This window comes from Lonchura striata, chromosome 6 (genome assembly GCF_046129695.1).
Source record: "Lonchura striata isolate bLonStr1 chromosome 6, bLonStr1.mat, whole genome shotgun sequence".
NCBI lineage: Eukaryota > Metazoa > Chordata > Aves > Passeriformes > Estrildidae > Lonchura > Lonchura striata.
Window position 1 is genome coordinate 26,228,425 of NC_134608.1, and position 23,857 is coordinate 26,252,281.

At 35.7% G+C, this 23,857-nt stretch overlaps 1 protein-coding gene across 4 annotated transcripts in view; it reads right to left on the reverse strand.

Annotated features, from left to right (window-relative positions):
• NPAS3 (neuronal PAS domain protein 3) overlaps window positions 1-23,857 on the reverse strand; it is a 588,970-nt gene that overhangs the window by 394,907 nt on the left and 170,206 nt on the right. For all 4 annotated transcript variants that reach the window (XM_021542665.3, XM_021542664.3, XM_077784039.1 and 1 more), the window contains one exon: window positions 16,769-17,013. In XM_021542665.3, coding sequence (XP_021398340.3) covers window positions 16,769-17,013 — 245 coding nt within the window. The remainder of the gene's footprint in view (window positions 1-16,768; window positions 17,014-23,857) is intronic.

Below are 23,857 nucleotides of genomic sequence, written 5' to 3' on the forward strand. Positions count from 1 at the left end.
CTTACAAAAAATGATCATGGAGAGAAGAAAGTCCCACACAAGGTTCTGCCAGTGTCAGTCATCTACCACGGGTGCCAACCTGCTAGAGCAGAGCTGTGCTCTGAGAGGAAGAATCTTCCCTCAGCAAGGTGACACCAGGGAGCACCAGCACAAACAGGACATCAGCAAAGAGACCACTCATATTTGTCTTTCCTTCCTTCCTACCAGAAAGCAGAGTAATAAAGTCTTTTTAGTCTTATCCCTATCCTTTGTCAAGCTTAGCTAGGAGAAAACAGCTGCTAATAAACATAAAGCTGTTGCACACAAAGGGCTAGACTGTGCTCAGCCCAGTGAAGGGATAGAGCAGATATGCTGCTGCAGAGAAAAAATTTAGGGAGATTGTAGCAGTGTCTGCTATTTTATGTTTTGTCACACAGCTAAAGTCTTACATTTTTTCAAGTGAGAAAATAATTCTAAACATTTTTTACTACAAAAAAATCTTGATTCAGAATACTTCTCAGTAAATATATGGCATTCAATATGACCCAAGTCGGAAAAATTCATTGTTTTCCCAAACAGCAATATTTTTAGACCCTTTAACAAACCCTGGGGAAAAACAGGCAAATGCTTTGCCTCCAGTTACCTAGAAAGTATGAGATGACATCCTTAGAGTCAAGACTCAGGCAACCACCACAGTGGATACTTGATGCTCCTGCAGAACATACAACTGCTCTTACCCATCAGATTAACAGTCACAGCCCACTTCAACCCTATCCCGCAGGTCATTCAGAGCCCACAGATTGCTGGCAGGGACTTCTCAACCTTGCTGGTGCTGCAGGCAGGGGTGGGATGTCCCTCTGCAGGGTCATCAGCTCAGCTGCTCCACCACCACAGCCCAGCTGTGCTCCTGGGGGCTGCACAGCCCGGCACAGCCCAGCTGTGGGGCTGCACAGCCCGGCACAGCCCAGCTGTGGGGCTGCACAGCCCAGCACAGCCCAGCTGTGGGGCTGCACAGCCCAGCACAGCCCAGCTGTGGGGCTGCACAGCCCGGCACAGCCCAGCTCCAGCCTCTGCCTGGCTGGCTGCAGTCCAGCAGGTCCACAGGGTGCCTGAGGGCCATGCAGTGGCAAGGGTGTTTGTCCTCAGGGATGCAGGTCAGTCAGGAAATTTCTGACACAAACATGAACCGTGCCTTTGAAAGACTGATGTCTACACACCATATCAATAACTGGCTTTATTATTTTCAGAAATTTTTCTGTTCGCTTTGGAGTCTTTGGGATTTTTTTCCTTCTCTTTTTTTTCCATTGTATATGGGCAAATATCATTATGACCTCCATTTCCCTTTGCTCCTTAAAAAAACCCAGAACGCACATAATTTTTGAGTAGAAGAAGTAATTTCTGCTTTTGAACCTCTGCAAAAAGCCAGTTGAGGGACTATCTGGCTATATGTAACTAGACCACTCTTTCAGGGAAAAACAAAAGAGAACAAAAAACCACAACCCAGGAATCCAAACACAAATCTGTGAATTCAGAATTCATGTACTTGTGCCTCAGAGGTTTTGGCCTTCATTACCCAATCACATAGATCCACATACAAAGCTTTTTCATCTCTGAAATATGCAATGCTTTTATTGAAACTGTAGGAAACACACCTGAATAAAACCCAGTTATTTCTCACAAAACTGAAGTATTGTGTGCATTGATACACCATTCAAGCTGGATGAAAAGCATGTGAAAATACTATGTCTTCCACTTATTTTAATGACATTCTACACAGTATTGAAAAAAAACCCTGCAAAATATTCTCTTCATGTGTTGTTCAGGACAACTATTGCTAATGTATGGGAGTATCATTACAGAAAAATATTTTAGAAGCTGGAGTTACTGATTGACTAGAGTCTATTTAGATGTCTGTTTACAAATGGGGAGAAAATTTTGTGGTAAAAAGGTGAGAGAGGAAGTTGAGCTAGCCCTCCTGCACTACAAACATGGAAAGCTGCTTTGGGAATTCTCCCTGAAAATGCCCTCTTTGCTTCAGATGGATCGAGTAAAACAATGAAAAGGGGGAATAGAAGATTCAATAGTAAAGAAATACTGTCTGATGGATGGAGCAGATACCATAAGTTATTAGCTGTAGCACTCTTTTTTGCTAGCTTTTGAATATACTCTGTAATAACATCTGCAAAGTATTTTGAGAGCTTCAAATTACAATTCTCATATAAGTGTGAAGAAGTAATATTGTACATCCCAGAAACCTCTCCATTCATAAAATATTCCTGACCATATGTCTATAAACTAATAGCAATCACCAAAATGGCATGAAACATGGCACAAAAAAGTGTGAAAAATAACACATGACAGAGATCTGATACATCTTCAGGGAGAAGTTTCAGGGGAAAACATTCCAATGTCAGCAACATTTGGTGGCTATCAGAAATTTATTTCTTCTCATTTTGTCATTATCTATTAATCCCAACTATACTGACAGTAAAAGGTTAAAAAGGAAATAAATTAAGATTATTGTCAATCATTATATACAGAAAAATAATTAACTCAGTATGTTTATCTATTTTTTGCTAGTTGATTAAATGAATGATTGATGACAGGTTCCTTGTTTTCTTTTCCTTCATTTTGTCAGTATAAATGATCAGTATGAAACTAAATGGAGAGACCAAATTGAAATTGTTAAGCACAAAATATAAAGCAGATAGATCCAGATTATTTCAACTTTCTTGTTACTCTAGTGTAACTTAGTAAAATGCATTTATGTATACACGAGGTACTGCATTGATAGCAGAAATAAATAGTAACCTATCTTTCCTCTCAAATATTACATATTATTCAGGCTTCCCTTTTAAGAAAGAGTCTTTTAATAATTTTGTAGAGAAATTGTGCAAATAAATGCACTTATCCTATTTATCCTCGGATAAATATTAAGTTTATAATTGGATAACTCATAGAAAACATTTTGTGCAAAAATGCCAATGCATTCTTAAATGCTGACTAGTGTTCTGAATAACACAACCCTGGTATATAGCTTTGGGGAAGATATAAGGGAAAATATGGGCACAGTCAATTGAAAAATTGTCCTTTGGGTAATGTGAGATGAGGGAAGAAAGTCAGCTAGAGAGTCAGCAGTCCCTTGTCTGCCCATAAGTGTACACTCAGCATCCTCCCAGCAGAGAAACAGTGTTAGCCCACTACATATGCAAGGATTTTCTCTTCTTACTTCACAAGCAAGAGAAGCAAGACCTAAGTCCTGAAATCACTTCAAATTTTTGAGGACAGATGAAATCCCGTGACTCTGAAAAGAGCTGACCAAAAATTGCTGTCTGGGCTAGGAAAGTTAACTAAGTGCAACTGCATTTTTGGAAGTTAAAGGAATTGACCCAGAAGTCTCAGGAGACTGCTTTTGTATGGGATTTAAAAGAAAGTAAAATATCTTTCTCCCAGAGTGATTCACAGTGGTAAATGGAAAAATGAAGGTAAAATGAAACATTTGTTACTTAAAGAATTTACTGTTGAGAACACAACTGAAGGAAGTCTCTGGCAAAGTCTGTGGCTTTCTTTCCACTTCTAAAGAAACTACCCGACTCTGAAGCAGCCATTTTTTGCTTGAAGACATGTCTCATCTCTTTTCACTACTTGGAAATACTAGAGACAGCTGAACTCAAATCATGCAGATAGTCTGAGTTCATTTAACTCTAACTTTGAACCAGGGGAAGTCTGAATTCAGGAGGAATTAGTTTCCCATTTCCATACAAATTCTGGCTTCAGTTAATATGCTCTCTTAGAAAATCAGAAAATCAGAACTATTTTTCCTCAGAGATCCCTAATTTCTGTGCACCACAGTATTAGGATTGTAGAAGCAACTCTGAGGCAGGTTTGGGCTGAAGGGAACCATTTGTGTGTGCTTAGGAAGGATCTTTTTAGCTCACTCAGTTTGGCTGTGCTGTGGTTTCCTTTGTCCAGATATGATATTGTCACCCAACATGACAATCAATGCAAGATGTATGAATAAGACAGGTATCAGATTGGAAGGTGTCATAAGGAACTTTTTAGACAACTCTGAACAGATTTTTTTTCTGAGAAGTCTTCCTAAGTTTGGGTGAGATAATACTTCTCTTGTACTATCCTGGCACATTCAATATCCTAATTGTGACATCTACTTGCGCCAGAAGACCACTTCCCCAGTCTCACCTTGTGGTACCTGTTCTCTGTGTTCAGTTCTTTCTATCACAAACTATTCCTACTGGAAGAATTATGCCATTGAAACAAAATATAAAATCAAGGGTAACCTTCAGTATTCACAATTATTCATGATTCATTTCTTGACATTGTTCAATCTTTATCAGAAGAAGGAATCCAGAACCACATCACAATGAGACAGACATTCAGGTTAATTCCCAAAGTAAAAAACCCACCAAAATGGCATGTCCATATTACATGAAAATGTATATCAAATACATGTCAATAGGCTAAACCAAAGAATATCACACTGAAATAGCTACTGAAAGTTTTACTTTAGGTTTTTATGACACTGTTACTAAAGTATTCTGTTCAGCTCTGGTTTCCTCCATTCTCAAAATATGTTAGAAAATTGGATACGACTCAAGTTAGAGCTACAAGAGTGATTAGACTTCTAAAAGTCATTCCCTATAGTGAAAGACTAAGAAAGCTCAATTTATTTAGTTACTGAAAAGAAGGTTAAGAGGATCACAATACCTACACGTGGAAGAGATTTCTGACAGTAGGCAGCTCATTAATCTAGTGAAAAAGGCATAACAAGATCCAGTGCTTGGATGCTGAAGCTGAAATAAGACTACAAATGAGGCACACTTTTTTCACAGTGACAGTAATTAACTGTAGGAACAATCTGCCCAGGGATGTAGTTGATTCTTTATCATTTAAATGCTTTACATCAACATTAGATACTTTCCAAAGAGATAAGCCTATGTCTCAAACAGATGCAGAAAATACTGGATGAGGTTCTGTCTCGGGTCTGCAAGAAGTCAGCCTGGATGCTTATCAGAGCTGCTCAACATTGTACCTGGACACAACAGCGCCACGGAGTGCTCTGCACCTCCAGGAGCCATCATCTCATGGCCATCATGTCCACCCGCTGCGTGCAGTTCTGTTCAGACTGAACAGAATTCACCTTCCTCTTCGACAGATAAATGAAAACCCTCCCAGGGCAGATATGGACATCTTCACAGATATCCCGTGGCACATTCACTGTCTGGCATAATCACTGCTGGAGACCAAAATACAACAAAACTGCCAATAAGTACATGGTGTAAAGCTGTTTGAGCACTGACTTTGCCAGATGCTTCCACCCAAGGAATATCTCTTGGGCTACCTCCAAGCTAGTGATGAGTGAATAGCTACAAAGCAAATGGCCTCTCAACATAGCTGCCTGTATGTAAAATACAGTTCCTTTATGTCTAATGAGTCTGTTGGAGAATCAAGATGCTCCATGAGGATGTTGAAGAAACCAACTAAAGCCAAATATATGATGAGGTTAGGTGAGCTACTAATTTGTCTCTCAGCTCCTGAGTAACATTCATAAAAGAAAACCTGCCCTTTAAATCTTCAAGATAGGATGTTGGAGCAAAAGAATAGCAGAGGGAAAAAAAAAAGGCTAGAGAGACAGAAGCTACACAAAGCAAGTCAAGAAGAATAAATAACAGCACTGATATATTAAATAAGCAGAAATGGAGGTAAAGAGAAAATGGTGTTTTAAAGTATTAAATAGATGACAAAAAAATTTTATCCTCAGAAGAATAAAATTAAACACCCTATTTATTCACCTTTAGGAAGGGATAGAAAGAAGCATTTAAAGTATAAATAAAAAAAAAACCCTATAAATTCAGACTGGTTTAGGAAGGTGGAGGTGCACAGAAAATCCATCACACCTGGATTTGCCATACAATATAAACGTTATAGACTTTTGTAGATTTTTTTAGAATACCTAGTTATTCTATTTTGACATCTAAAAGATTGGCAATGGACTACAAAATCTTTAAAAATTACTGAAGGGAGGGTTTCTTTATTATGAGAACATCTAATTAAGATAATATAACACAGAGATGCAATATAAAATGGATTAGCAATATTCCTCCTATCCAATTTCTTCATTTGCACCTACCCTGAGTGCAAATCTTCATGTTATTCTGAAAAATATCTCCTCATAGACATGGGTTAAATTTCTAAACTTGTTAAAATTCCTTTCATTTAATAGAGCATTCTTGCAAAGGACATGAAGATGTTATTGGTTAAGAACTGGACTCTCGGTCTTAGGTCATGGAAGAGGGCTCTATTTCCTGCTCTAACACACACTTCTCATGAGATATTGAAAAGTCACTCTTGGCTTTGCAAATGTGCTCAGCAGCTGCTTCTTATGATCAGATTACCAAAGTGCTGAAATCTTTTGAAAATCTGGCTATTTATTTTGTTGCTGAATAGGATCAGAGATCTATTGAAATCTGTCTCCAGTTGGAGTGCTGTGCTTCTTTGAAAAGTTAACCCTAAATCTGTATATGCCTCAATTTCTCTATTAGCATTATCAGTACTGTTTTGCATCAAGAGGATGAGAAACAGCTCACATACAGAGTAATTCAAATTTGAAAGGGGATATATAGATGCACAATTGCTCTTATAATTGTAAAAATAAAATATGTATCTATAAAAGAAAATAAAAAAGCAGTTCCTGATGTTTCCTAACTTTTGCACAAATGGTTTTCTTTAAGATCTACAGTAATGTAGTCTTGACAATATTATTTTTGCTATAGGTAAAGTCTGGGAATTGTCTATATGTATTAAAATGTGAGTAAAGAGATTTCTCTGTCTTCCTTTTATGATTATAAATATGTGTTTAACTATTTTATAGATGATGAAATAAGAGAATTTTGTACTTGCATGTGGTATCATCCTATGCAAAGCAAAGCAAAAAGAATTTTTATAGGATACAAGTAAAATTCAAAATGACAACAAATACATGCATGTGCAGATGCACTCAGCTAACTCTGTGTGTAAGAATTATAGAGCATGATGAGCTCAAGTGATGATATGAAGGTAAGAATTTCCTAACAGCTCCATTCAGGAGGACAACTCTGGCACAATGGTGTTTAAGTATTTTGTGAGGCACTTGCCTTTCTTTCCTTCCATAGTAACAAAGTGCAGTGACTAAAACCTCTGAAATTCAAAATAAAAATACTCACTTTGGATTAAAAGCTAGCAAATAAACAGAATATTATCTTCCTTAAGGGAGCCTGATATTTTAAAACAACACAAGTTTCCGAGCTGTGTACTGATTCTTATTTCACTTGTGATCTCGGGTAGATATAGAGGCTTACATGTTCTCTAAATTGTAAGCTCTATATGAAGGGTGTTCTTTAATTACTGACAGCTAATGAAAACAGTTTTTACTGATCTCTCTAATGTCCTGGGAAAGTCTTTACTATGGATTCATTGTATTCTACTTTATATCCCTGATTGAAATGGGAGACCACAAGAGCATAGGGATTTGGTGGAAACTCGATTTCGTTCCTCTGGCTTCAAAGAGAACAGTTGCAGAAATTAAGCTGCGTTGATATTGTGGTCAAACTTTGGCCAGACTGTGGTTTTACTTGCATATTATATAAATACAAAATCAGTGCACTTTGGTTTTTAAAACGGCTGGATCTACCATCAGTATCTAAATCTTGCTCTGTTGATCAGAAGAATCTAATATAACTATTACATGAAAATAAATATTATTATTGAATTCATATACTTCACTTCCAGGGCTCCACTATTTGCTCCAAATATTGAGACAGTCACTTTGGAAAATGCTAGTACATGTACAACTGCAAACATATGATATGGGAAACATAGGTTTTCTATTTCAAAAAAATATGTTGTGTTTTCTTCCATTTCAGACAAAATATTTTCTTTGAGTCATAATCTTTTACTTGCAATACAGAGTGATGTAACTCTTGGTAAAACAAATATCGTAAAACCCCATTCAGTTACAGTGCTTTATTCCCTCTAAGCACCCCAATCTGTTTGCTTTTTTTTTTTTTTAGTTTGTTCATTTGGGGGTTTTTCTAGGTTTCTGTTTCATTCATTATCTTCATACAGATGTATTTATTAGCCCTGCAATAGATATCCCTCAACAAGATCTAAAAGCAGGATTCATTCAATGGGAGATATATGGTAGAAGTTCAGATGACCCAGAAAACCAATAAGCTACAATAATAGAAGACTTAAGCTCTATTGAATGCAGCATGGCTTTATGTATGTCTTTACATTCTCTGCCCAGCTGAGGAGGCTAAGGTATGAACGCTATACTGAAACTATTAAATCCAACCACAAGATCCTGTTCCTCAACCGCTTTAATTTGCAAAATGATGCACTACAATATTAAGCTTGACTGAGGCTTTGTCCAAAGCACCCTTTATAGCAAAGACACTTTCCTTCTGCTCAGAAAAGGGTGAATAAAAAGACAAATAGAAGTTCCATCAGATATTGCAATCTGCAGATAGCAACAGCCTTTTTTCATTTTACATATCAAAAACTACAGCGGTGATTACTGTTCCTGATTACTACAAGCAAAAAGCAGAACAAGCGTTTTTGGCACACCGGATTCATTGCACATCTGTAATTGGCTAACCCCATCATGTGCGTTATTTCAAAAAGTTATGTAGACTGCACATATAATTTAAGATATTCACGCTTCTAAAAAAGACCACCTGGAGCTAACCCATGCAACATAAAACATGAATGTAAAAATCATATGGAAGCATTTTATTAAGAGCTTTGGAAAAGCGGATGTTGTGTCACTGACTTGTACACAGAAATTTCTACTGGATGAAAATCCATATGATTATAGTGAAAAGAAATTAATTTCATTTTAATTTGAAAGTTTACCCTGGTTTATTTTAGTATCTCAACTAAAGTAAGAGCCAAAGCAACCATCAATACCTACTTCTCCTGATATATTTACCTCTGCAAGTCTGAAGCCTATGCTTTTGCCAAAACCCACTGAGCCAACATCATCAATGTTCTAAACCATGAATTGTAATGGCAACACCCACCATCTTTTAGCTGGAATAAGGAAACTATGTTCTCAATTTATGAGTGAATTTTTATTGACATGCTAAGGACTACTGTACACAGAAAGGCATCCACATTGAAGAAAGAAAGAATAAAGTGAAAAGTTAAAAACTTTGGAGTTTCTTTTAAATATTAATATTCTTCACCAGACTGTTTTCATTACAAAGGCTGCATTAAGGATGCACACATGTAGAGAAAGATGCAGGACTAAAAAAAGGAGAGAGTCAGCCCTGGACACCAAACACAAGAGGAAGATATTTTGATATTTGGGGTTTCAGCTCTGAACTCAGAAAAAAAAAAAAGTCAAATGGTTAAAAATAATAAACTATATTAAAAAAACACAATAAATATGCAATATTGACCAAATCATTGGAACTGCACAAGAAGAGAAAGGAAAATGAATTGCAGTGTAATAGAAATGCAGTAGTTGATGTGAGAGAAAAAACACTAATGTCACCTTTTCCTTGTTCTTAAAACACTTACTGTTTTGCTCTTTTCCTATTTAATTATTAAGTTTCAAGGTAAAGTTCTAGCAATAAACAACTCTTCTAGGGACTGACATCTGATTGACAACATTTTAGAACAAGTATTAACTTGTTATCAGCAGTAAATGCTTTGTGTCTCCACAGAAGTGATGGATAGAACTTTTTATGGTACAAATAAAGCACCATGAGAAAGTAAATAATTCATTTATTTCTGCTCGCAGAAGTGGAAGGATCTGGTAGATTCTTTTTATGCCTTTCTTCATGCAAAAAAATTAATTTAAAAAAAGAGAACATAACTTGAAATACTTTTCCCATTATTTCTGTTCTGCTTTACAAAAGTCCAAAAATCTTTCAAAGTCCTTTAGCATTTAGTACAGCATTGACAACATTAAAATAATAATAGTAGTAATAATAATAACTACAACAACATCAAAAAACCAACATTCTTATACTGAAACAAATAAATTTTAGGTTTGATTTACTAAGCTGCACGGATCATTGTCTATGATCCAAACATCATTGTAATTTGAGAATTTTAAATCAGCATTCAATCCATATTTACTCCCAGTTTCTTGATAATCATACCCAGAGCAGATTCTGTAGAAAACCAGAAACTCCTTTCTTAATAGTAAGTATCACTTCAATCCACTTTCCAAGAGCAATTAATACAGTTAATGTGTTTAACTTGGTTCTACTAACATATTCTTACAATATTTCAAAACCATAATTGTTATGAACTAGGACTCAAAATAGCTTACAAATACTTCAGTATATATGCAAATCCTAGCTAACCGGACTGGCAATTTCAGGCGTTTAAGCTAGGTTTGTTTGATAAGAATTACTTCCCATTCATCCATGTTTGTTGAAAAAATATAACAATCTTTCGTTTATCCTTTTAGTGCAGGAAATGTCCCCGTATTCTGCCTATAATGCTTTGAAGCTGAAACAGCTCAGTACTATAAACTTCACAACACCAACACTTGCAAAGTATGGACTGTCCTGAAAATTGTATTGTATTGTAACAAGAACTAGAAAGATTTGTAGAATTGATTCTGTACAAGCAAGCACTTAAATAAACCTTATCAAACTCTTCTACCTTTTATGCATCATTAGAAGTTTTATTTTACCTTACTGCTAAAGAGTCTACTCTTGCCAGAATTATTTAACACTTTTAATACACATAAAACCCATTCTTTCTTGAATTTTTCTAATCCCATTAGATTTTTTTTCTTAATGTCTCTACTTGTCTTTGCCAATATTCTGCACCTTAGACATTCCAGTTTATCTTTCTATATATTCCCCTTTAATTATGTAAGGTCTCTATAAATACACATACATATTTTTTTCAAGTTAATTATTTTACTGTCCTCTGGAAAAGGACACAGTTTTAGAGTTTTCAGGTGCATAGGAAATTATAATTCCTTTTCTTTTTTTCTTTAGGAGTTCTAGTTCTAACTTTTATTCTATTTTTCTCCATCTAAATTTTTCTTCATGATCAGTTTCATCCCTCAGTTTCCCCACTAGGCAAACAGTCCCTGAAATGCACTAATCATATTTGTTGACACCCTCCCCCATTTGCAATTTGAAGTCAATCAGGTCATGATCACTTGCCACCAGGCAACCACCAACTCAGTCTCATATTCAATTATCTTGTCTATGACAATGAGATTCAAGCTGAGCTACCTCATTCTGGGTCCCATATTTTTCATACGAGAAAACCATCAATAATTCTCATAGAAAACATTTATGTTTTACCACTGACCTCTGTATATTTTCATCACTTGGTTTCTGTCACATCAAAAAAAACTAATCCTCTTTAACTCACACAATAGGTCGAAGACTAAAGTACCTCTGCCTATGGCTGCACTGCCACATAAACAGGTTTACAATGGATAAACATCATGTTTACAATCAGTGGTTGGTACTGATACATAGTCAGAGCACAACAGTAGCCTATATATAAACAGGAATCAGATTCTCATAAGAACAATGCCTGCAAGGCAGGGAGAAATAAATTACAGGCCTATCTGAATTCTCCAGCACAAGAGCAGAAATTTTGCACAAGGCATCTGAATTTGGAGACCCTTTTTGTATCAAGGAATGACACAAATTCATCTGCATTATCCTGTTTTCATCTGATTGAGTTTTTCAAATCAAACGTTGAAAAACAATGCCTTAGGCCAAAAATACTATGGAAGAAAATAATCCTTACTTTGCCCTTATAGATGGTTTCCCTGAGACAGAATTGTATAGGGGTCCAGAACAGAAGACTGGTCTTACTGGAAGGCTTGTGGGTTTTAGCAGGGAAAGGCTTGCACTACCTTGCACTTCCTACTCAGAAGACAACACTCCATTTAAAATATTAAAGGCTAACAACAGGCAATGTTATTTAAAGTGTTTCGACAATGAGGTCATGCAGAAGAGAGCAACTTATTAATCTCTTATAAATGCATACATATCTAGCACAAAAAATATTAGGAAAAAGGTATTTAAATTAATGAATGTAATTCCACTTGACATTTGGGATAACAATTACCATACTTTCCAATTATCATTATTGCTTGTTTTCTTTCCCAGAGAATTCAAAGTGCTGGACTTATTTCCTCAACCCCAAGCCCTGCAATATGATATGACATCAAGTTCATTTTCAGCTTAGACTTATATACATTGTTTATTGTGAGAATGGAACCTTTGAAAAACATGCTAGTTAAATTAAAATTGCACGTTTTTCCTTTAAAAGTGTAATTTTTCTTCTTGTGTTTATCAATTTTTTTTAAATCTCTCTACCAATATAGACTTGAAGTAACATTGAGTGCTTTATGGCAAGGAACTTTTCAGAGTTGTATTTCCTTACATTGAACAAGAACAATTTGGATGAGAAATATTTCAATACAACACAAATACTTCTGAGAGAATCTGATTTCTCCTACTACTCATATATATTAATTCCAGAATACAAATGTGTAAAACTACCTAATTTCAGAACATGGAACACTAAAAGTAGAGATGGCTAAACTAAAAGTGACATTTTTACACAACCTACCAGTCAGTCAGTACTATTTACTGAAATACTTTTTCATTCCTCAGCTACAATCTCCCACGCATCTCTTCTCTTAGAGCAGAAGTAAGAGTTTTTTTACTTATGTAGCATAAAATGTTAAGTTTTGGCATATAAAAATAAAAATTATAAGGCCACTTTTAACTTGACATGTCCAAAGTTGTCTTATATAGTCTAGGTTCCAAATGGAAAAGACTTGTGGCCTTGCAAAAACATTTGTATCCCCAAAACCAGAAACTACCACCTCACTTCAATGAAAATGAAAAAACTTAAAATATGATAACTATTTCAGTGTCATGATGGCAAATTACCAGGACAAAGATTTGCAATTAGGCACAGAATACTGGATTTATTTTCTCTTTCAATAGAAACAGAAATTGTAAAAGCTGGAAACTCTGTTCAAGGCAAAGGATCATGAGCCTTCTTTTTATAATGGCAGTGGTCCTGAGTCAAAACCAATGTCCCAAAGATTGCCAAAAACCAAAATACACAGCACAACTTTCAATCAGACAAACACATTCAACACACTGAAAACATCACCGTGCCTCAAATTCCTCCTCTCCCTTCCTCTTTTCAGTGCTAAGGAAAAAAAAAAGGGAAAACATGTGGCTTAGCAAAAGGACCCACAATACAGTGGAAAATAACATGAAAATTTGCATGATTTTTGAATGCTTTGAGAAACAGTTTGTGCTTAAAATGCAATAAAATTTAAAGTAAATAATTTGAAGACAATATTCCAAACTACAAAGGTGCTCACAAGAGTTTGATGTTGGAACAGGACTACACGGCCTAGTATCAAAGTTCACAAAAGGATTTCAAGTTCCATGTGACCACTTTCTGCCCGAACACACAGTAAATACAATGAAAATACTTCTATTTCCAGACAACTTTCAGGAAACGCACATTTTAGTTCAAAAAATTGGTAAGCAGCTCATTTACTGTTGTCCTCAGAACATACCTCAGAACTGGAAGAAAGACTTTTGGAAGGATGGAAACCCAGGAGAATAGTACTGTTATTGATAACACATTGTATGTACTATCAAAGACTGGAAATTTTATTCCTACTGACTATAAGTAACATCTTGATTATTTTCTTCCATATAGAATCACACAGTCTTTAAGAACTGTCTATATAGATAGTCAAGTATAGATAAGTATCTGCTATAAGTTGTGTGTGTGTTTGTTTATAAGGACTGAGAATTCCTACAAACAGAAAGCCTTAGACAATGTACCAAAAGAAAAATGACTGAAGTCTTCTGTATTAGAGGATGGAATTTTTTTTCCATTTTTAGCAAATGTCAAATCATTGGCTATTGCTTCTAAGATTAATAAAAGATATAATGGTTTTTAGATCGCCTCTAAATAAAGATTACTATGAATGGAGAAATGATTTACCAATAGTCACCACAATGAGATTTCTTTAAAGGTTACAATCATCAGTTATTTAGCTGAAACACTGCTGAGAATGCCTGGTCATTTCTTGAATAATGCATAATGTTCATTGCAGATTTGATCTGTATTATAACAATACAGATATTTATGAAATAATGGAGAAAACTATCTGTTTCTTTCCAATTGCTCAAGATATTTCCATGAAGTAATTGACTCTGAAAATATTATATGGAGTTACCTGAGCACTCATTTGCAAGCACAACTTGTAGTGATCACTACACAATAGGCATAAGAAAACAAACTCATCAGACTTTACAGACTTCTAAGAAAAGCTGTGATAAACATAGGGCAGAGTAAAGGAACTTCCCAAAACAGTAAATTAAAATTATTAAATTGCTGTACAGTACTGGGGGAAAAATTTAAAACCAAGCTTTTAAAATGAATGATTAACACAAGCAGGCCAACACATTTGGTGGAAGAAAAAAAATAGCAGTTGCTTATTCGATGTAAGTACCTCTCAAATAATTTCCAAAATAATTTAAAGTCTATTCAGAAGATTGCTTGTGCACATACAAAGTATAATGTCTAGTGTTTTATTGTAGGTTTATCATCCATATGTCACATGAACCTGCAAGCTATTTATGTGAGCTTGTTTATACATATGAACTTCTTCAAGGGCAGCAAAAAGCAACCTTAATAAATGAAACTGAATTTTTTGGATGTAATTTCATGAGTGTTTCAACAGAATGTGCTAACAGGTTTCTATGTAAGTAGAACTGGTGAAGTCATAAAATATACCTGTACTATATAGTTAAAGCTGCTTATGGGGAATTCTTATACAATGAAACACTTTCATCAAGCATTGCTTCAATATACTGACACATAAATAATACAATCCTACATAGCATTAAGCTAAACACCCAAACAGGAGAAAAAAAAAGTCAAAACCCCTTCCTGAGCCCCCACACCCCTTGAACCTAAAGGAATGAGAAACATAGCACTAGAGGGCTGGAGGGGCAGGGTTATTATATCAGATAGGGTAAACAGACATTAAATGTTTACCCAGCTCTGTTTTAGGGAGAAACATTAATCTAGATCAGATTCTTGCTGTTGCTGTCTAAGAATAAGATTTTGTTCTTTCTTAAAATTATTTTCTTCATAAGAATCTTTGCACAAGAAGGAAGGTTCAGTATTCAGGTATTATTCTAGAAGAGGATAATGAAAAACAGATCCCAGATACTCTAAAAATATACAGAGATTGGCAGAGGTCAGAGTTTCAGTTACACAGGACAGCTTGTAGAAGCACAAACAGATCATAGATTGTATGGCAGAGTCCACTTTACATCTACCTTGAAAAAATGTTTAATTGCCTGAGAACAAACTCTCATCCTATAAAAATAGGGAACATTTGCATATTATATCAGAAGCCTAATGAACCGAGTTACACTCATGCCCTGGATGATGTAATTATTGCTTTTTTTTTTCCTCTGTGAGAATTATATATGATGAGGTAGATAATATAAATTAAATATATTAACTTTGTCCAGCTACCAAATCCTCAATCTGAATCTGCATTGGTTTTTGCCCTTCATACCTCTCTCCATCCATTGAAAATTTTAACTTTCCTTAAATAGTATCACTTCCTTCAAATGGTAGAGCAGGTTAAAGCCCTTTGCACCATCAATACAAGTAACCCTTCATGGACATCTGTGGGCTGATAAATAAGATTCTATTTCTACCTCCTCCCTCAACCCTTAAAGCTGGCTTCTTCGTTTGCCTCATGCTATATACATTCTATCTAGTTTAGTGTAGATTAAGAGTTTATAGTTTTATAAAAATGTGAAGTGCTCAAATCTCATATACTTCTTCCATATATATGTTTCCTTCAAAACGTGAGATCAGTAGCTAAAATAAAGGAGTATTCTATGCTGTCAAAGACAGGACATCCAGAAATCCCAGGTTTGGTAATCCTGATTTCTGTTACTGCAACTTAGTCCCTAATATAAAATACTTATCAGACAGAGATCACATCCAGATGGGTAGCATTAGTTGAAAAAAATGTAGATTACCAAAAAAAGTCCACTTTAAAAGGTCATTGGAAAGACTATTTAGGAACAACATGCACACAGCCTCTAGTTTGTGGCAATTCACATATAAAACATTGCTTTTGCTCCCCAACTGCTTGTTTGAGCATTAAAAGAGAGCATTTAGTACAATAATAGTTTATTTTGTTGATAAATGCCTACTGGCTCAGTAGTCAAAATAATTTTGATGGACATTACAAGAGGATAAATAATATCCTAGTCTCTCAGCTGAAAAGTATTTGGATGTGATGCTTTCAAACTTCAGAAATATGTGCTTCTACATTTAAGTTATAGCCAGAAAATTAAGAGACTGAGTTCTCAAATCAAGGAATAATGCCATTTTCCTCTCACGCATAAACTTATATAAAATTCTAAAACAAAGTAACACAATAACAGGTAAATAATTTGAAATAATTTAGTCTACACCACCCAGAAGACTTACAGCTGTAATAGTTACACCATAGGTTCGTTGTTAAATAAAAAATAATTGAAATAAGAGGTTTATTTCACCTTCACATGGTGTCTTTCTCATGCAGACCTCAGATTTCCATATTTGAATCCCTTTAAAGGATTTGATATGCAGGGAAAGAAGAAAGGATGAAGGTAAAAATTTCAATTTAGAGGTTACTAAACGCTGCCATATTCTACAGCACACAACAATATTTACTCCATACCTTTTACTGATGTATTAGGTGGAGGTCCTTCCATCCTCAAGTTCCATGGAGGATCACCTTGATTAGCAAAGTCCCTCATTTTCAGATAGCTAATTGTAAGTCGGATGATGGATGCCTTGTCAAGCTGACTGGTAATGGCTGCAGGCAGTGGCAACAACTTTGCCAACTCATAGAATTCAAAATTCTCCTTTCCCCGGCGAGAGCGAGCAGCATCTCGGGACTTTTCCTTCCTCAAAGCTTGTAAACTGAAAGAAAAGAAAGAAAGTAGGACATTCATCAGTATTAGTGCTCTGTCACATTCAACCAATTTACTTTTTCACTTCTGGTCTTCTCTTCAGATGACCACACTTTTGAAGTGCTGTTGCATTTGGATCTACAGAATTCTGGAAGTATAAAATGGCACTTCACACTTGAATGACTGAAACTAACAATAATATATGAGTTTCACTGGTAGTCAACATATGATGTAACTACTCTTAAATCACTTTAGCCATTTCCTTTTTAGCCTGCCTTTGTCTGCTGCCAGTCTCAAGAAAAAAATCCCAAGCATATTTTGTACATCTGGGGTTTATCTGTCTAGGTGCCATTGCTTCTCCTGACTCACTGTAAGCCAATTTTGCCTTGATTTTTGTCAAATTCCGACTCTTGGAAGAAGCTTACAAGCAGATGATTCAAGTGTTTGCCACCTCTGACAGGAGCTACAGCACAGCCAAGATGGCCAAACAGGTTGTACACTAACTGCTGAGACACAGAAGTGTAAGTCTGGGGTAATAATGGAAAAACTCCTGTGTTTCATGAAGCTGTTCTTTAGGAGTTGTTCAACTGTCTTTTCAGTGGAAGTGGTAACCTTTGTCAGTGGGGTGAGAAAGCTGTTAATACAGTTATGTGATTCAAATTTCTGATTGTAATTCACTACCACATATATGGCAGACTGACAACTTTTTGATCAGAAAGGATCTTCTGCTTTACATTGAGCTGCTGGAAATGCATTCATTCAGTCAGTCCTGTTTCATCACTATCATTTGCTACTGCCAATAGACAGACACACAAAAATAATTCTAATTTTACTCCTGTGCTTTTTGTTTAATTGGTGTAAAACTCCTGGAAGCAGTGAGATGACAGTGGTTAACACCTGGGGGCTTTTTTTTCGGTTTTTTTCACACAGAGAAAAGTGTTCAACTCAGGATAGTATAAGCTTTGCAGTACATCTGCCTTGATGGACACGGGCTGGTGCTGACACTGGGGCTGGTGTCAGCCCATCACTGTGCAAGGTGAGTAGAAACTGTTCTTATATCTTATTAAGGGTCTATCTTTCCTTTGCTTCATTTGTTTACCTACTAATGTGATGAAGTTAAAGCCACAAATCTATTAGCTAGTAGATGTTTTACCACAGACCTAGAATATAACCAGTGTACAATGGAATAAATGCTTCTCTCCAGCTTCCACAACCCTTCCTGAAACCTTGGATTTATCAACAAAAAAGCCCTAATGACAAGATCTACAAAAGCACTCCGACATATGAAGCAAATCAGTAGAATTAAGGCATGCAGATAAAACACCATGAAGCTAAGAGCTCTATTTACCTGTTTTTCTAACTCGGGAATAAAATGAAGAGTTTCTCTTGCTTTAATATTCATAACCACCTGCATTTTTGTAGCCATCTCTGCCACTTCAAACTTGGTACGGCATATAAGCTGGGCCCTTAACACACATATGAAATCACTCCATGACAGTTCCCTTAGTATGGTTAACATGTTACATTCCCTACACAATTCCACACCAATAGCAATTATATTTAAAAAGAAAATCTGGCTAAGAAATAGGAATGGTGAGATAAAGATACAGGAGTAAACACATCCTTACCCACAGACAAAGATACAGAATCCTACTGAATGATACAGTAAAGTACATACTTGGTTTTATAAACTCTATACAGAATGCTAGCACCTTGATTTGTAAATGATATTCTAGGAAGAAAGTACCTGAAAAATAAGATTTCACAATACTCATTGTAGATGCACCTCTCTTGAATTTTAAATTTTAGATATCTACCATCATGGATATCCCCCAAAAGGTGCATTAAATATAAGAGATAAAAGTATTTGATGTATACACAGACATATGGGAACTAAAACTCTGTGAGGTATGAACTGTCCAATTAATTCCAAGGAAGTAGTACGCCCTCTACAAGTTAAATATATACAACAGAAACACAAGGAAAAGGCAGGAAAATGTCTCTGCACAATTGCTTCCAAGTGAAAGCTCAATTTCATGGCACAAGACATGGCCTTTTCTGCCTGTCATCACCTTTTTTTTTCCCACAAGCCAAGCCTGAAAATTAAAGTCCCCAAATTATGTTAGTAAAAGAACTGAGATTATAGATCTGTTCTGAAAGTCTGCACCAAGAGGTCCACACATTCTTCCCAAAGCACTTCATTATATCCCTATGTAAAATGGGAGATTGTTAAAGACCCCTAGTAACACAAATCAGAAAAATTACAGATCTCAGCAACTTCTGAAATGGAAAAATGTTTGAAATTGAGTGGTGATAGAATATTCCTTAGGAACACAATAGTCTAAAAATCCATAGTTTACAAGTCCTATAGAGGCTTCAGGAGATTGCTGAAACTATTGAATAATACACTGGAACGTAAACTTATGTAAAACATTACTGTATCAGCAACAGTTTGCAATGGAAGTCAGTTAAACTGAAAAGTGAGGCTACCTGTGTCAGCAAACAGAATAATTATGGTTATTCAAACTTATACAACAAAAAAAAAAAAAATAGAAGGGATGGGGAGCTGACACAATAAACAAAATAAACTATTGAGAAACAGTATTGAGAATAACTCACTTTTTCTCCCAACAATTTGTTATATTGTCATTTCTGGAAGCTTCATGGCACCCCATGAATCAAGTCAAGGAATTTGTAACTTGGAGCACTCTTCTCTTGGCACCAGTGCCATTAAGCTAAATTAAGAAAGAGTGTCTGAGGATATGTGCACACAAGTCCTAATTTCTACTCTATGTAATTCCACTAGGGAAATATACTGTGCTGTTGGACACTGCAGTTATGCTGATAAAATGGGTCCTTAATTTGGGAGCAATGATTTCCTCAGCAGGATGCAGGAATTCATTAGATACAACCTAAACATGGCTGTTAATCCTTTCTGGCACCTGTGATTCTGTTAGGCAACATCAGCTTCATTGTCAGATGCTCTTAATAAAGCAAAGTACTGGCACTAATAATCCCAAGAGGATGCTAGAAAAGAGGAGTGTGAAGCTCCCAGAAGAAAACAGTGATGCAGAAACAGGACCAAAATTCCTCTTGGTTCCTGTCACATGACACCTAGAGCTAGAGGTGGTTCTTGGAACATAAAGAATTGTTAAGTATCAGGCTGCAAAAACAAATACACAGCCTCTTCTGCTAAGAAGAAAATTTAAAGTGTTGGAAACTATACACATGTTTACTAAGTGGCTTTCAAAAACAGTCAGAAAGCACCAAGAAAGCAAGCATCACGTGTTTAAGAGTTCTCAAATGACGAAAAAGATCCCCCAGCAGTCAATCAAATCTACATATAATAGCCACAGTATCAACAAGAGAGTAATAGTGGAAAATAAATATTGCTCCCTCTTTGCCTCCTGTGGAAAGGGGATAGAAGCTAAGGCAATTGGATCAGGGTGCATCAGGGTACAATGTAAAGGGATGATGTTGTCATACAATGGTGAAACTTTATACATTCCCTTAAGACATTGCTCATAGAATTCCCATATAGAGTCCTCTAAAGAAGACAAAGAGGTTTACAGCTGATAGCTCCTGATAATTCTGAGAAGCAGGACCATATAAACAAGATATTTAATGGCTTGAAAACTAATGATATTTTAGATATGGTTTCTAAAATATATTTTATTTTTTCCTTTTAAGACCTTTCCAGATGGACTGATATAAAGGTTGGTCTGGCTTTTACAGATGAAAGGGTACAATAAATACTACCATATAATTCTAAAATGGTATACATGACATTTCTAAAGTAGATTTTCTATTGAAGACACAGCAGATGCAGAAGACATGATAATATGGTGTTGCATAAAAGTTTTATTGGTACTCGTAATTCACTTGTGATTTCATTGTGCTTGTGGTCATTCCAAGCTTAACCTACTCCATATTTTATTTCACATAATTTTATATACTTTACATTCATAAGCATATACACGCATCTATATCTGTGTGCACACCCACAATCTTCATATGCCTGACCAATTGACATCTGTCACTTTAAAACTGGGACAATCACAGATTCCAATTTTTGTAGTATTTAATGGCAATCAAACATGTTATGGCATAAAAACAGATATACTGACCTAGACAAGGGCTTTTTAGCATATGTTCAAAGAATCATAGAATATGCTGAGCTGGAAATGACACACAAGGATCCTCAAATCCAACTGAATGGCCTAGCTGGGGATGGGGTTCATGATGTTGATTGTTATTACCACCATGCTCTAACCAACTGACCTAATCTCATGGTCATTAAAATACCTCACTTCCGTGCCTCAATTTCAGCAGGAAAAATCTGTGAAATAATTTAATTATGTGAATTTACATTTTGAATGAAAACAGGGGAATGGTTGCAGTTACAAATAATTTTTGCTTGCAATTTCAAAATACAGCTTGGAAAGCAGTGGTTCGCAGACTTGCCTAGTTTTAGAAAGGCAGCTCACATTTCCATTTCACCTACACTGTTCCCTTAAACGCAGGCGAGACCCCCCAAGCAGAGCTCCTCAGAACATCGGCCTCGCTCTGCTCAGCCCCACACAACAGCACCGCTGCCATTTGTGGTACCTTCGTCGGGCTTGTCACAAACAGAGATTGCATTGGAAGCAACAGCCATAAAACAAGGTTTTAGGGACTGATGGACTGCTGAACTCGAGATATAGTGGCTTGAGCCAATGGAGAGCTTATCTGTTGTGCTTTCATAGTTACTGCTCATTTCCATTCACAAGTGCATTTCCATTCACTTTTCTGCTTCACAAGCAGAGAAGTATGGCAAACTGTCACAAAGCGTGCACAGTATTTTTGAGAATGGCATTGAAATCCTCCCTGATTTCAGCAGAAATTTTAGAAATGCAAAAGTATACCAGAAACAGAGCACTTTTTCTTATATACTAAACATTTTCATACTTGTTAACCCAGCTGTTACTGAGCACTAGTGAATGTCTTAAGCCCCTAACAATGTGGATTAGTAGCAGCAACTCCAGATATATTATACAAATAACACTCAATATCTAATAATGTTTATAACAGGCTTTACAGAGAATGAAGCAATGTGTCTCTGTGTATATTCCTCTATTAGTCTAGTCTTTTAAAGTCAAGGATCTAAAGGTCCTCTATAAACAGTATCCAACTCTCTGAAGGACAGTCAGATGAATGTTATAACCATTTCACAGAAAAGAAATCAGATATAAGGAAAGGCTATGCAACATTAGAGTGCACAATGAATCTGCTACTAAAAAATTTGGAGATAAGTGATTCAGCCCATTCAGCCCTCTGAAAGAGACTTTAAATTATATATGTTCCTTTGTGTATAGTCGTTCCCAATATAAAGAACACAAGCAGGCTTACTTGCTAGTGAGCATAGTTATAGTATTACATAAAGCAATAAATTTATGCTGCTCCTGAGTCCATAGTTGTGAATTTGCACAATTCTAAATGAGTAATGCTGGAAAGATCCTCATTTTTTCTTACTTTGTTTCACACTAATATGATGTGACATAATGTTACTATACTTTGGACATTTTTGTATTTAAATCAACTTTAGGTCCCTTCCTCTGTTATCAATAACCTATTTACCTAATTTATGTATTTATATCATACAATGTAGTGGATGATTATGAATATTTGACTAATACAAATGTTTATCTATTCTGATCTATTACAGGAATAATTGATTACCTATTCCCTCAAAGCCACATCTTTCAGAATCTTTTCTGGGGCTTCAAGCTGACCAGTGAAAACAATGAGGGCAGTTAGGTCCATTTAAAACAAGTACATTTAAAATCTGACTTTTAATGCCTGGGCAATTCATTAAGATAATGTCCTGCTCTATCTACAGGTGGCCACCCATAAGCCATGTTCTGCTCTGTCATATAAAAATCTTTTTTAATTTCACTGACATTGTGGAACAATTAAACTTCATTAGAAGTTCAAAGAAGGGAATAGCATCATTATTTAAGTAACCCAATTATTTGGAATATTTATTGATTTTACTTTTACATGACTCTTCTTATTTCTGACGTCTTTTCAAAAGTTAATAGCGGCATCTCAGAAACACTGTTCAGTCCAAGTGGATATTAATATGAACAGCAGTGCACATTTTTGGACTCTAAAAAAAATATTTAGACTGTAGGAAAGATGAAGGAAGTAAAGGAGACCAACCTGCACTGCATAATTGCACATATTACAGTTATAAAGACCAGTTTTGGAAGTCAAACATCACCACTGGTGGTAGCATGAGCCTAAGGCTTGCTATTATCAATTTTTTTGTTGTACTGTTTTTCTAAAGGTTATGCTCTAGAGAGTTCACAAATATGCATGAAACTGGATTTTTTTTCAGTATAGTAGATCCAAAATATAAAAGAATGAAGCAAAAGAACTAATGCTCCTGTAGATATAAATTAAAAGAAGAAAAAATCCACACTCAACCTTCTAAGACTAATTCAATTAGTTCTGAAAAATTGATAATGAAAGTATGTTAATATGTTTACCTCTAATTTCTACACTACATTTTGCTATCTTTGGGGATTTCTTTTCTTTTGAGACAACTTTTTGACTTCATATTTTCTCCCTTTCTTTGCTGTTTTTTGTTCTTTCTGCTGTCCCATTCGTAGATTTTCTTTTCACAATAATTGTTTCTGAACTGAGAGTACAAGAACTTCAAGACTAATAATAACAGTTACAATGTCTAAAAAAAGGACACTGCTTTTGTGAGGGGAAAACCTCCAAAATCAATAGCCACATTAAAGTTTACCTTCTTTCTTTTTAAGTAGATCTGAGAATCCAGACTGCAGATTTTTATGGATTTTTCTACT